This window comes from Amblyraja radiata, chromosome 4 (genome assembly GCF_010909765.2).
Source record: "Amblyraja radiata isolate CabotCenter1 chromosome 4, sAmbRad1.1.pri, whole genome shotgun sequence".
NCBI lineage: Eukaryota > Metazoa > Chordata > Chondrichthyes > Rajiformes > Rajidae > Amblyraja > Amblyraja radiata.
Window position 1 is genome coordinate 52,696,970 of NC_045959.1, and position 14,679 is coordinate 52,711,648.

Below are 14,679 nucleotides of genomic sequence, written 5' to 3' on the forward strand. Positions count from 1 at the left end.
CAGGTTAGGCTGCAGGTAATATAAAGAATCATTCACTAGTTCTACTGAATTGTGCTTTGGGCTAATGTGAATGGATTTTAATAGCTATCCAGCCACCTCATGATAACAGTTACTGTCATAGACTTTTTTAACCAAAAAATGCTTTGGCCTTTTAGAGGTAAATGCAAAGTGATGATATAATTGGAGGAGGATTTCATCATTATGTGATCAAGTCCCACTTACAGCAACTGGGTAAATTAAAACAGTACAGTATAGTAACAGGCCCTTCAGCCCACAATGTTTGTGCAGCTGAATTAAACCCAGCTGCTTGCACTTGACCCATCTCTCCATTTCCTGCTTATCCATGTGCCTATTTAAAGGCTTCTTGAACACCACTGTCAAATCTATCTCCACCACCACCCCTGGCTGTGCATTCCAGGCATCCACCATGCTCTGCATCATTTGTGGAATTCCCTGCCACAGAGGGCAGTGGAGGCCAAGTCACTGGATGGATTTAAAAGAGAGTTAGATAGAGCTCCAGGGGCTAGTGGAATCAAGGGATATGGGGAGAAGGCAGGCACAGGTTATTGATTGGGGACGATCAGCCATGAACACAATGAGTGGCGGTGCTGGCTCGAAGAGCCGAATGGCCTCCTCCTGCACCTATTTTCTATGTTTCTAAAATAATCTTGTCCCACACATCCTCTTTAAACTTTGCTCCTCTCACCTTAATTTTGTGCCCTCAAGTCTTTGCTATTTCCACCTTAGGAAGAGGTTCTAATTGTCTACCTTATATGTGATAGGCTGAAGAAGGGTCCCGACCCAAAACATCATCTATACATGTTCTCCAAAGATGCTGCCTGACCCACTGAGTTATTCCAGCACTCTGTGTCTATCCAGCAAAACGTTCATTTCTGGTACATTGAGACGTGGGTCAAATGTGTTGATGTCCACGTTGCTTGACAACTGAAATGTAGTCAGTCACACAGTATTGAAAGTGTCCCTTCAGCCCATCTAGTCCATGCTGACCAAGTTGGCCCCATCCAAGCTAATCGCATTTGCCCGTGTTTGGTCCATATTCATCTGAACCTTTTGGACTTGAATCATACAAAATGGAGGTGACTCTTGTGTACTGCCTCAGTGTGATCTACCATTCGCACACTCATGGTTGTGATAGTGCATAATAACATTTGATTGTGCTTCTGCATAATAACATTTTTACTGAACTGCACATGCAAAAAAAGGAATTTTGCTGTACCTCGGAACATGTGGTGATAATTTTGTTTAATTTAGTTTAGCTATACAGCGTGGAAGGCCCTTCAGCCCACCGAGTCCACGCCGAACAACGATCACCCGTACACTAACACTATCCTACACACGAGGGACAATTTCCAGAACCCAATTAACCAGGGCGGCATGGTGGTAGAGTTGCTGCCTTACAGCACCAGAGGCCTGGGTTCGATCCTGACTATGATTGCTGTCTGTACGGAGTTTGCGCGTTCTTCCCGTGACTGCATGGGACGCTCCAGATTTCCACCCACAATCCAAAGGCGTACAGGGTTGTAGGTTAATTGGTTTTGGTAAAATTGTAAATTGTCCTTTGTGTGTGTATAGGATAGTGAAGGGATCGCTGGTTAGCGTGGATTCGCTGCTTAGCGTGTTTCCGCACTGTATCTGAAAATTGAACTAAAGTACTAACCTGCATGTCTTTGAAATGTGGGAGAGAACCAGATCACCCGGAGAAAACCCACACGGTCAGAGAGAGAATGTACAAACTTCGTGCAGACAGCACCCGTAGTCTGGATTGAACCTGAGTTTTTGGCTCTGTAAGGCAGCAACTCGACCGCTGCGCCATCGTGCCGCCCCGCGGTACTTCAATAAAGCACCATTGGACCATTGAGCTCTCTATGTACCTGTCCAGATGTCTTTTAAATGTTGTTAATAGTCTTAAAAAAATATTAATTAAAAGATTTTAAATTAGCCAGCTGGCACAGTGGAACATGAGCAGGCTTTTCTAAACCATGAGCCCAGAAATTTAATTTGTCCACTGCCATATCCTTCAACACGTAGGGACGGTGTACAGTCACATTCCTACCAACAGACTTGGAATCAAAACATTGTCGCGTTCAACGTTGACTTTGAGAGAATTTGGCATCCAGCACTCAAGTGTGTGGGAGTGTTGTCCACAGTTGCTGTCGACAGCTCGAATAAAATTAGACGGACTGGGTGTGTGGAGATTTGTGGACTGGAAGCTGGAATCCACCCGTGACAAGGACAAATTGCCTCCCATTTTGCAATTCAGAGAATTGGTAAAAAATCTTCCAGACGCAAACAGGAAAGACCATGCAAATAAATCAACATCCTCTCATGCATTTCCTCATTATTAAATCGTAGAATGGAACAGGATAGTAGTGTGTGCGGTGGCGGCACGGTTGCTCAGTGGTAGTTGCTGCCTTACAGCGCCTGAGACCCAAATTCGATCCTGACCAAGGGTACAGTCTATATAGGATGTGTACATTCTCCCCGTGACCTTGTGGGGGGTTTTCTGAGTGTTTAGTTTCGTTTGGAGATACAGTGTGGAAACAGGCCCTTTGGCCCAATAAGTCCGTGCCAGCCAGCGATCTCCAGACACTAACATTATCCTATTCACACGAGGGACAAGTTTTACAATTTTAACACGACAATTAGCCTACAAACCTGTATGTCTTTGGAGTTTGGGAGGAAGATGGAGCACCCGGAGAAAACCCACACAATTCATGACTAGAAGCTACAAACTCCATACAGACAGCACCCGTAGTCAGGATCAAACCTGGGTCTCTGGTGCGGTAAAGCAGCAACTCTACTGCTGCATCACTGTGCGTCCATGAGGTTTATGAGAATGATCCCAGGAATGATTGGGTTAACATATGATGAACATTTGATGGCACTGGACTGTACCTGCTGGAGTTTAGGATAAGATGGGACCTCATTGAAACTTAACGAATCGTGAAAGGCCTGGATATAGTGAATGTGGAGAGGATGTTTCCACGAGTAGGAGAGTCTAGGACCAGAGGCTGTTGCCTCAGAATAAAAGGACGTACCTTTAAAAAGGAGATGAGGAGGAATTTATTTTGTTGTGAATCTGTGGAATTCATTGCCACAGACGGCTGTGGACGCTTTCATTGGGTATTTTTAAGGAGGAGATTGAAATATTCTTGATTATTTTGGGGAGAAGGCAGGAGAATGGGATTGAGAGGGAAAGATAGATCAGTCGTGTTTGAATGGCAGAGAGGGCCTAATTCTGCTTCTATAACATATGATCTTAATAATGTGCCCATCACTACTACAGACACTGAACCAGTATATGACGCTAGAGACCCAGGTTCAATCCTGACCTGTGTGGAGTTTGCAAGTTCTCCCCAAGGGCCTGTTTTCATGCTGTTTCTCTAAACTAAAACTTTGACAATGGTATTTGATGTGTTGAATCCACTAACAAGTGGTCCACTCTGTTTCCCCACAGGGACCTCAGTGATACAAGTGACGGCCACAGACGCAGATGACCCAACCTATGGAAGCAGTGCCAGGGTGGTCTACAGCATTCTGCAGGGACAGCCATACTTTTCTGTGGAGCCAAAGACAGGTGACCATCACTCCCAGCATTGACCCTGCCTCAGAGTGTGGATTGAATGAATGAATGAATGAATGAATGAATGAATGAATGAATGAATGAATGAATGAATGAATGAATGAATGAATGGATGAATGGATGAATGAATGGATGAATGAATGAATGATACTATATTGTCACACTATATTGTCATTATTTAAAAAAACTCAATGTCAGAACAACTCTTAAAAGTATGTGCATAGCAATCTGTGGTGTGAATTTGTGGAATGGTCTGGAACAGGAGATAAAACTTAGCACAAGCATAATTCAGTTTAAAAAGATGTACAAAAACACTTGTTTAAAAGGATATTGGGATGAGGATAGGTGATTGTGAGTGGGATATTTGTTATACTGATTGTATTGGGAAGGGTGATTATAGAGTGATGGGTTGTATATATGACTAAGATACTGTATAGTATATGAGGGTTTTTTCTTTTTTTCTTTTTTGTATGGCTTTGTAAATATTTGATTAGTGTTTAAATGTAAATAATTACATATAGTGGCTGGTGTACATATGGTGAACATATAGCTGCTAAATTTGTATAAGATAATTACAAGCAGTTGAATAAGGGGTGGGAATTAATAAGCTTTGGCTTCTTTCTGCTCCTTTTCAGACACATACGATTTAATTTATTTATAGATATTGTTTATGACACTTTATAAATATTTTTGTTTTGTTTCTTGTATGCTGTTTCACACTTGCTTTTTATTCTTTTATTCTGTTCGAAATAAATAATTTAAAAAAAAACAAAAAAAAAACATGTACCTCATGCACAGATGTCGCCAAGTGTCGCCACACGTGCGACCACGTTTTGACGCCGACAAAGTTACAACAGTTTACTGAACAGTCCTGTCTACCGTCTGGACATTCAGCATCTCGACAGAGAAGGAATGGGTGACATTTCATGTTGAGACCCTTTTTCGGATCCTTGGCCTGAAACATCAACCATTCCTTCTCTCCAGAGATGCTGTCTGTCCCGCTGAGTTACTCCTACTTTTTGCGGTTATCTCCGGTCTATCTCCGGTTTAAACCAGCATCTGCAGTTCCTTCCTACACCTATCTACTGCCAGCCTTCGTTCCGCTCATGCTCGTTGGCCCCCACCTGCCTGGTCCCCTCTTCATTCCTGATGGTCCTTACCACCTATATCCAAGACATGGTTACTAAGGGTGTCAGGGATTATGGGGAGAAGGCAGGAGAATGGAGTTGAGAGGGAAAGATAAATCAGCCTTGATTGAATGGCGGAGTGAACTTGATGGGCTGAATAGCCTAGTTATGCCCCTGGAACTTATGAACCTTTGAAGACAGGTTACATATTTGTTAAAATAAAAACTGGGAGAATGGTCCCGGCCCTTCCTTTTTCTGCAGAGATGCTGCCTGGCCCGCTGAGTTACTACAGCACTTTCCGTCTATCATTGGTATAAACCAGCATCTGCAGTTCATTGCTTCCATAGCTTGCTGCAGTAGAGAATAATGTTTCCTTCCAGCACCCAAGGTCGGCAGAATGTGAGGAGTTGCATTTCATCTCACACCGTACTCCACCTGTCACACTTCAAGCTCCGTTACACATGCAGTCTAAAGCTTACAACTGTTACCCGAATGGCAGTGTGCTCTTCTGCTGATCAATAATTCAGCTGGTTCAGAGACAGCAGGACGCAGGCAGGGGAAGAAGTTGGCACACCAAGCTCTTGTGTTGCTTCCAATATTGAAATAGAACCTTTAATAGGCTTTTGGATAAGCATGTAGATATGTAGGGAATAAAGGGATACAGATTAGGTTCAGGCAGATAAGAGTTTGCCTTGGCATCATGTTCAGCACAGTCATTGTGGGCCGAAGGGTCTGTTCTTATGTTCATAAGTGCACAACTTATAGGAGGAGAATTAGGCTATTGCAATCATGGCTGATCTCAGCCTCCTAATCCCATTTTCCTGCTTTCTCCCCATAACCCTTGGCACCCATTCTAATCAAGAATTTGTCTATCTCTGCCTTAAAAATATCCACTGACTTGGCCTCTACAGCCCTCTGTGGCAATGAGTTCCACAGATTCACTCCCCTCTGACTGAAGAAGTTCCTCCTCACATCCTTTCTAAAAGAGCTCCCTTTAATTCGGAGGCTCTGACCTCTGGTCCTCGATTCTCCCACCAGTGGAAACATCCTTTCCACATCCACTCTATGATGCTCAGAAACAGGCCCTTCGGCCCACAGTGTCGGTTCCTTGTTCGATGTGCTAGGTTAACACAGATGTCACTGAGAAAGGGGTGTTTTCCTTGTCCATTCCCTGGCTGGGTGTGCAGCCATGAACGGGGATGCACAGAACTGCGGATGCAGATTTACAAAAACAAAACCTCAACAGGTCAGGCAGCATCTCTGGAGGACATGGATAGGTGATGTTTTGGGTCGGGACTATTCTTCAGACTCATTGTAGTTGGGTGCGGGGGGGTGGGGGGGGGGGCGGAGGGAGGGGATTCGTTAGTTAGTTAGCTAAAATTGGAGAATTGGAGAAGGAAGACATAACATGCTGGAGTAAATCAACGGGTCGGGCAACATCTCTGGAGAACATGGAGAGATGAAATTTCAGGTCGGGACCCTTCTTCAGACTGGTAGTTGGGAGGGGGTTGGGGGGGGAGTGGAGAAAGCTGGAAGGGAGTTGGGGGTGGAACTAAACCAGGCAAATGATAGGTTAAGAGGGTTAGATTGGCAAATGGTTGTAGAAAGGCTAGGAGGGATTAATAGATTGTTCAGACCCCGCTTGTATTCATAGTCACATTGACATTCTTTGGTATAAACCAGCATCTGGAGGGTCCCGACCCGAAAAGTCACCTGAACATTTTCTCCAGAAATGCTGCCTGACCAGCTGAGTTGCTCCAGGGTTTTATGTCTATCTGCAGTTCCTTGTTATTATGTTCAATGTTCATCAGCTGCCCAAGCCGGTTACGAGGCGTTCCTTCCTCCTGTTTGCGTATGGCCTCAGTCTGACAGTGGAGGAGGCCCAGGACAGAAAGCTCAATGTGGGAATGGGAAGGGGAGTTCAAGTTGTTAACATGGAAAGTTGTGAATGGGATTGTCTGGCGTTGCTGAGAAATTCTAACTTGTGTTTAGTTTCTGCTGAGAGAGTAGTGGAGTGCGTTAGTGCCTTCTGCTGACGGAATGCTATTGGATCTCCAGCAGTAATTAATTTAAAGTCATTTTATTGACACAATGTCTAGTTTTTAAAGTGAAACTTTTTTCCCGGTGACTGCAAGTGTTCATTATCTTTTGGCGGGATCATTAGGAACCCATTGGTGCTGGAGTATGGCTTGACAGTGATTGGGAGACATAATATCAAAACTGGGAGAGTTGGTATAATTAGAAGCTCTTATTAAAGCTGTTGTCAGCGACTGATTAAACTGAAGAGGAGAATTACTGGACTGAGACCTGTCTCCAACCACAGTTCTGTAAAGGTTGGCTACCATCTCTCATTAGTAGATGATTTAACATCTCGCGGATGAAAGTTTGTGGATATAAATCTGCCGCACAGTTTTGTTTAAGAAAAAGGGACGGTGGTAGTCTTTAGACTTTAGAGATATACGGCGCAGAAACGGGCAATTCGGCCCACGGTTTCCACGCCAACCAGCGATCACCATACACCAGTTCTATCCTACACACTAGGGACAATTTTACAACTTCATCAAAGCCAATTAACGTACAAACCTGTACTTCTTTGGGGTGTGGGAGAATGTGCAATAGATTCGAGGTCAGGATTGAACCTGGGTCTTTGAGAAACTGTAAGGCAACGTCTCTAACAGCTGCGCCACTGTGCCACAAATGGAAGGCAGGAGAGATTAAATGATGGTAGTGTGTGGTGAAGGAGGATGGGATTGCTTGGGCAATACAACATGGACCTGTAAAAAGTGTGATTGAAACAGCAGATCAATATCTGAGAAGGCTGAACTCAATTCTTTATGAGAATGATCCCGGGGATGTTTGGGTTAACGTATGAGGAGCGTTTGATGGCTCTGGGCCTGTACCTGCTGGAGTTTAGAGGATGAGGGGCGATCTCATTGAAACCTACCAAATAATGAAAGGTCTAGATAAAGTGGATGTGGAGATGCCTACGATCACAGGGCACAGCCTCAAAATAAAAGGACCTACCTTTAGAATAGAAGCATAGAAACATAGAGCATAGGTGCAGGAGTTGGCCATTTGGACCTTCGATCCAGCACCGCCATTCAATATGATCATGGCTGATCATCCAAAATCAGTACCCGTTTCCTGCTTTCTCCCCATATCCCTTGATTCCTTTAGCCCTAAGATCTAAATCTAACTCTCTCTTGAAAACCTCCAGTGAATTGGCCTCCGCTCCCTTCTGTGGCAGAGAATTCCACAGATTCACAACTCTGGGTGAAAATGTTTTTCCTCATCTCAGTTCTAAATGGCCTTCGTAAACTGTGACCCCTGGTTCTGGACTCCCCCAACATCGGGACCATTTTTCCTGCATCTAGCCTGTCCATCCCCTTAAGAATTTTATATGTTTCTGTAAGATATCCTCTCATCCTTCTAAATTCCAGTGAATATAAGCCCAGTCAATCCATTCTTTCATCATAAATGGAGATAAGGAGGACTTTCTTTGGTCAGAGGGTGGTGAATCTGTGGAATTCTTTGCCACATTTGGCTGTGGAGGCCAAGTCATTGGGTATTTTTAACATGAACATTGACTTGATTTTTGATCAGTAAGGGTGTCATAGGTTAAGGGGGAGAAGGCAGGAGGAAATGGCAGGGCAGACTTAATGGGCCGAATGGCCTAACTCTGCTTTTATGGTCCTATGTCTCAAGGTCTAATATTAAGTTGAATGGCGTAGTATGCATACGAGACAATAAAGAACCATGAACCATTGAACTGTGGAAGATGGGGGTCCCATTCCTTAGCTAACATTAGACTTTATCTAAATGGGACTGAGTGGGAGTAGGATGGGGCATTAACGTGACCAGTGACCCAATGCCATTGCCACACTGAAGGAGGCATTGTGCACAATGTTTGGTCTCCCGGCGTTGAGTTGACCACATTGTGCGCAGCGTCTATTGATGTTAGTGAGCATTGAATCAGATAAAAACTCAGGTTGAAAATGAACCACAAGCCATAATCTAATACAGAGAACTGGTGCCAATTCTAATCTCTCTCATCTCTCCGCACCCCACTTGCAAGACAGAACAAGAGATAATTGCATTTTTGTTAGCCAAGATGACTAAAGATTTTGCAGTGCTCGGATTAAAAATGTGTCAACGTGTTTGAATCTGGAGCTGGAAATGGTGCAGAGAAGATTTACGAGGATCTTGCCAGGACTTGAGGGGCTAAGTTATAGGGCGAGGTTGAGCAGGTCTAGGACCCTATTCCTTAAGAGCCTGTTCCACTGTACGAGCTAATTCAAGAGTTCTCCTGGGTTTCCCCTGATTCAAACTCGGAGAATTACGGTAATACTCAGGGCTCTCGTGGACATTTTTCAACATGTTGAAAAATCTTCACAAGTCTTCACGAGCTTTCCCGAGAACCAGCCGTTAGCGTTACGAGCCGCTAAGAGATGTCCCGAGCTCCGACGCACACCCGCTACGTACATTCTACGTGCTTACCACGAGTTTGATTTTTTTTTAAACTCTGGAGAGCTCTTGAATTACCTTGTACAGTGGGACAGGGCCATTAGGAGCATAGGAGAATAAGGGGTGATCTTATATAGGTGCACAAAATCATGTGAGGAATAGATCGGCTAGATGCACAGAGTTGTAGGAGCCACTAAATCTCATGACTTTTAGACACAGCTTGTTCCCATTGCGTAGGAACAAGCAGCGTCACGTGAGCAGAGAGCTGGGATTCAATAGACAATAGACAATAGGTGCAGGAGTAGGCCAATTGGCCCTTCGAGCCAGCACCGCCATTCAATGTGATCATGGCTGATCATCCCCAATCAGTACCCCGTTCCTGCCTTCACCGCATATCGCCTGACTCCGCAATTTTTAAGAGCCCTATCTAGCTCTCTCTTGAAAGCATCCAGAGAACCTGCCTCCACCGCCCTCTGAGGATGAGAATTGCACAGTGTTTGTTTCCGATGCTTCCATCTGCCAGTATATGCAGAGGTGCATTTTTAACAGGTTTTAGTTTCGTTTAGAGATTCAAACTGTACCTAAAAAACACGTGGACATGGACATGAAGTCACCACAGAGTCTCTTGACCAGAGGAGGGGAATCAAGAACCAGAGGACATAGCTTTAAGGTGAGGGTGGAGGGGGAAGAGTTAATAGAAACCTGAGGGATAACTTTTTCACACAAAGGGTGGTGGGTGTATGAAACAAGCTGCTGGAGGAGGTAGTTGTGGCAGGTACTATCGCAACATTTTAGAAACATTTAGAAAGATACATGGATAGGACGGGTTTCAAGGGATATGGGCCAAATGCAGGCATGTGGGACTAGTGTAGATGTAATAAATTGGGCCAAAGCGCCTATTTCCACACCATAGGACTCCATGACTCCATGATTCTATACTCCCTGACTCTACGAATCAAGGAAGCTTAATGTTGTATAGGGAGGAACTGTAGATGCAGGTTACATCGAAGATAGACACAAAATGCTGGAGTAACTCAGCAGGTCTGGCAGCACCTCTGGGGAAAAAGTATGGGTGACGTTTCGTGTCGGGCCCTTCTTCAGTATTGTGTTCTGTTTTGGTGAGTTTAGGAAGGATGTCGTTAAGCCGGAAAGAATGTAGAGACATTTTAAGAGGATGTTGCCATGACCCGAGGGCATGTTATATAAGGAGTGATTGGGAAAACCCCAGTCTGTGGAAGGGTTTTGACCCAAAACGATACGTATTGATTTTCTCCAGAGAATGCTGCCTGACCCGTTGAGTTACTCCAGCATTTTGTGTCCATCTTCTAGGCAAAAAATTGTGTTCCCTTGTGTTATTTTTTTAAAATAGTTTTACCTTGAATATGAGTCACGGTGTTCAGTGACTATCGTTAAATATTACATGTTAACGAACACTGCCCATGAACAGACATGTCAGATAACTAATTCTCTTTCTAATTATTTTGACGGTAGAATTGTTAAGCTCAGCACATCGTTAAATTGACAAGAGATTATTCATCTCAATAAAATGAAGCCTGTCCCTTTCACCATAATATTTTTCACAAGCTTCAATTTGACTTTGACTGTTAACATTGATATTTATAGCCTGAAAGTTCATCTGAGCGATATCATGGCACAGCGTCTTAATTTGTGTTTGTTTCCGATGCTTCCCTCTGCCAGTATATGCAGAGGTGCATTTTTAACAGGTTTTAGTTTCGTTTAGAGATTCAGCGTGGAAACAGGCCCCACCGCCAACCAGCAATCACCCCGCACACTAGTTCCATCAGGCACACACTAGGGACAATTTACCGAAGCCAATTATCCTACAAACCTGTGTAGGAAAGAACTGCTCATGCCGGTTTACACTGAAGAGAGACACAAAATAACTCAGCGGGTCAGGCAGCATCTCTGGAGAAAAGGAATAGGTGACATTTCGGGTCGAGAGCCTTCTTCAGACTGAGAGTCATGGGAGAGGGAAACTAGAGGTGTGAAAAGGTACGGTGCAACTCCGAGCCGCAATCGTTGGTCAAGGAGCCCACATTGGTCCATTGTTGGCCGTAGTAGAGGTGATAATGAAGGGATATGAACAGTGAAACTGGCAGGATGCATAGCATGGGTGGGAGGGACAGAGTGAGAGGGAATGCAAGGGGTTTACTTGAAATTATAGAAATCAATATTTGTACCGCTGGGTTGTAATCTGCACGTCTTTGAAATGTGGGTGGAATCCGGAGCACCCAGAGAAAACCCACACGTTCACGGGAAGAACATACAAACTCCATACAGACAGCACCTGTGGTCAGGGGTGAACCTGCGTCTCTGGTGCTGTGAGGCAGCAACTCAACCATTGTGTTACTGTTTTTTCTATGGTTAAATCAGGGCTGATTGAATCAGAGTGAAGTGGTCTCTATATGGTCGTATCGAAAAGACTGATTTCAGGAGTCATTTGTTCTGTGATTGATATTGCTACAGAGATTACATATTCTTCTATTTTAAGATTGCAGTAAAAATAAGTTCAGTAAAGCATATGGGAGCCTTGACTCTGTAAGTGGCGGCATTGATAATAAATGTGAGGAGGTCGTGCTTTATAAATTACAATTAATATGTTTCACACTCTAGGCCTGGCGACTTTCGAGACCACCTTATAGTATGTGACTGGGGAAGGTCATCGTAGAAACATACAGCATTGAATCAGATCCTTCTGCCTAACACGTCCATGCCGACCTAGATATCCCATCTAAGTTAGTCCCATTTGCCTGCATTAGGTCCATGTCCCTCTAAAACGTTCCTATCCATGTAGTTGTCCAAAAGGCTCGACCCGAAATGTCACCTCTCCATGTTCTTCAGAGATGCTGACTGACCTGCTGAGTTACCATCGCACTTAGAGTCTTGGGTCATACAGTATAGAAACAGGCCCTTTGGCCCAACTTTTCCACTTGCCCATAACATGCCCCATCTACACTAGTCCCACCTCCCCACGCTTGACCCATAACCCTATCCTGTCCAAATGTCTCTTAAATGTAATGACAATACCTGCCTCAATTACCTTCTCTGGCAACTCGTTCCATACACCCACCAGCCTTTGTGTAAAAAAGTTATCCCTCAGGTTCTTATTAAATCTTTCCCCCTTCACCTTAAACCTATGTCACCTGGTTCTCGATTCCCTTACTCTGGGCAAAACACTATGCATTTGCCTGATCTATTCCCCTCTTGATCTTGTACACCTCTGTAAGGTACAGAACAGATCAACGTCGGCACCCATGGCCAAAGAGCCCACAATGGTCCATTGTTGGCTGTGGAGGAGGTGATATGAGCCCATACGAATAGTGAAACAAGGGATGGGCAGGGACGGATAGACTGGATTTGTTTTCCCTGGAGCCGAGGCTGAGAAATGACATGATAAGAGGTATATAAAATTATGAAATAGGGAAGATAATCAAATCCCTATGGTGGGGGAGTCTAAAACTGAAGGGCATAGGTTTAAGGTGAGAGGGCGCAGTTTCAAAGTGGATCTGAGAGGTAAATTATTCGCAGTAAAAAAAAAGTATCAGTATATTGAATGAGCTGCCAGAGGAGGTGGTGAATTCTGAACTCCCCTTCCTATTTCCACACTGACCTTTCTATCCTGGGCCTCGTGCACTGTCAGAGGCCATATGCAAATTGAAGGAACTGCACCTCATATTTCGCTTGGGCAGCTTACAATCTAGCTGTATGAACATTGATTTCTCAAATTTCAAGTAATCCCTGCATTCCCTCTCACTGCACGCCTCCCCCCACCCTAGTCATCCTGCCAGTTCCACTGTTCACATACATATATCTCTTCGTTATCACCTCTTCCACAGCCAACAATAGACCATTGTGGGCTCCACCTTTCCTTGGTCAATGGTGCCGGCTTCGATTTTTTGCTAAACCTTTTCATACAGCATGAAACTTGCTGCCAGAAGAGTTAGATGAGGCAGGGATTATTGCAATTTATAAGAAACATTTAGACAGTTGCCTGAAGTAAGTAAGTAAGTTTATTGGCCAAGTATTCACATACAAGGAATTTGCCTTGGTGCTCCACCCACAAGTAACAAAATGACATACAGTGACAATTACGAATGACTCAGAAGACACTAAACATTAATAATAATAAAACATTAATGATAAAACACCATTGATTAAGCATGTGAACCAACAAAACACCAGAACAAAGGGAGGCTACAGATTTTTGGCTGTTGAGTAGAGCGTGGATAAAAACTGTTTCTATGTCTGGCTGTGGCAGCTTTGACAGTCCGGTGTCTCCTTCCAGAGGGAAGTGATTCAAAGAGTTTGTGGCCAGGGTGAGAGGGGTCAGAGATGATCTTGCCCGCTCGCTTCCTGGCCCTTGCAGTGTACAGTTCATCAATGGAGGGAAGGTTACAGCCAATAATCTTCTCTGCTGGAATAGGACAGGTTTAGAGGGATATGACCAAATGCAGGGAGGTGGGACTAGTGGAGATGGGACATATTGGGCATTGGGCCAAAGGGCCTGTTTCCACACTATATGGCTCGATGACTCCGTGACTCTATAAAGGAATGGGACTAATTGTGTAGTCCTTTTTCTAGTACAGGCATAAGGGCGGAATGGACTCCTAAGCATGTTTCTATAAAGATTATTACATAAATCATGAGGGAAATAGAAGTTTCTTCCCCAGAGTAGGGGGATCGAGAACTAGAGGACATAGATTTAAGGTGTGGAAAGATTTAATAGGAACCTGAGGGGTAACTTTTTTTACTCAAAGGGTGGTGGGCGGATGGAACAAGCTGCCAGAGGAGGTAGTTGAGGCAGGGACTTTGGCAACTCTACCGCTGCCCAACTGTGGCCCCACTGTGCCACTGTGTCTCTCAACCCCATTTTCACCTTTTACAATTATTTCTGCACTGAGATTTTCTATAACACGAGGTTTCATAGGAATAAGACTGTTGTGTTATAGCAGCACAATCTGTACCACGTGCTGAATGATTCCCAGACAGGTGAAGACCTACCGTTAATCATTTTGACTCTGTCTTTCAGGAATCATCAAAACTGCTCTCCCTAACATGGACCGAGAGGCCAAGGATCGCTACCTGCTGGTGATACAGGCTAAAGATATGGTGGGTCAGATGGGAGGCCTCTCTGGAACGACATCGATCACCGTCACTCTCAGCGATGTCAATGACAACCCGCCACGCTTCTCCCGCAGTAAGCAAACATCCAACTCTTTACAGAAGATCCCTCGCACACAACCTCGCTCTGATATTGTCCCTAGTTTAGTTTAGTTTAGATTAGTTTAGAGATACAACACGGAAACAGGCCCTTCGGCCCACTGAGTCCGTGCCGACCATCGATCCCTGCACATTAACAATATCCTAACCACTAGGGACAATTTACAATCTTACCAATGCCAATTAGCCTACAAACCTGTATGTTCTTGGAGTGTGGGAGGAAACCGGAGCTCCTGGAAAAAA

The 14,679-nt window shown here is 44.3% G+C and overlaps 1 protein-coding gene across 5 annotated transcripts in view; it reads left to right on the forward strand.

Annotated features, from left to right (window-relative positions):
- LOC116972101 (cadherin-7-like) overlaps positions 1–14,679 on the forward strand; it is a 291,858-nt gene that overhangs the window by 199,263 nt on the left and 77,916 nt on the right. For all 5 annotated transcript variants that reach the window (XM_033019446.1, XM_033019447.1, XM_033019448.1 and 2 more), the window contains 2 exons: positions 3,479–3,598; positions 14,246–14,413. In XM_033019446.1, the coding sequence (XP_032875337.1) occupies positions 3,479–3,598; positions 14,246–14,413 (288 nt within the window). The remainder of the gene's footprint in view (positions 1–3,478; positions 3,599–14,245; positions 14,414–14,679) is intronic.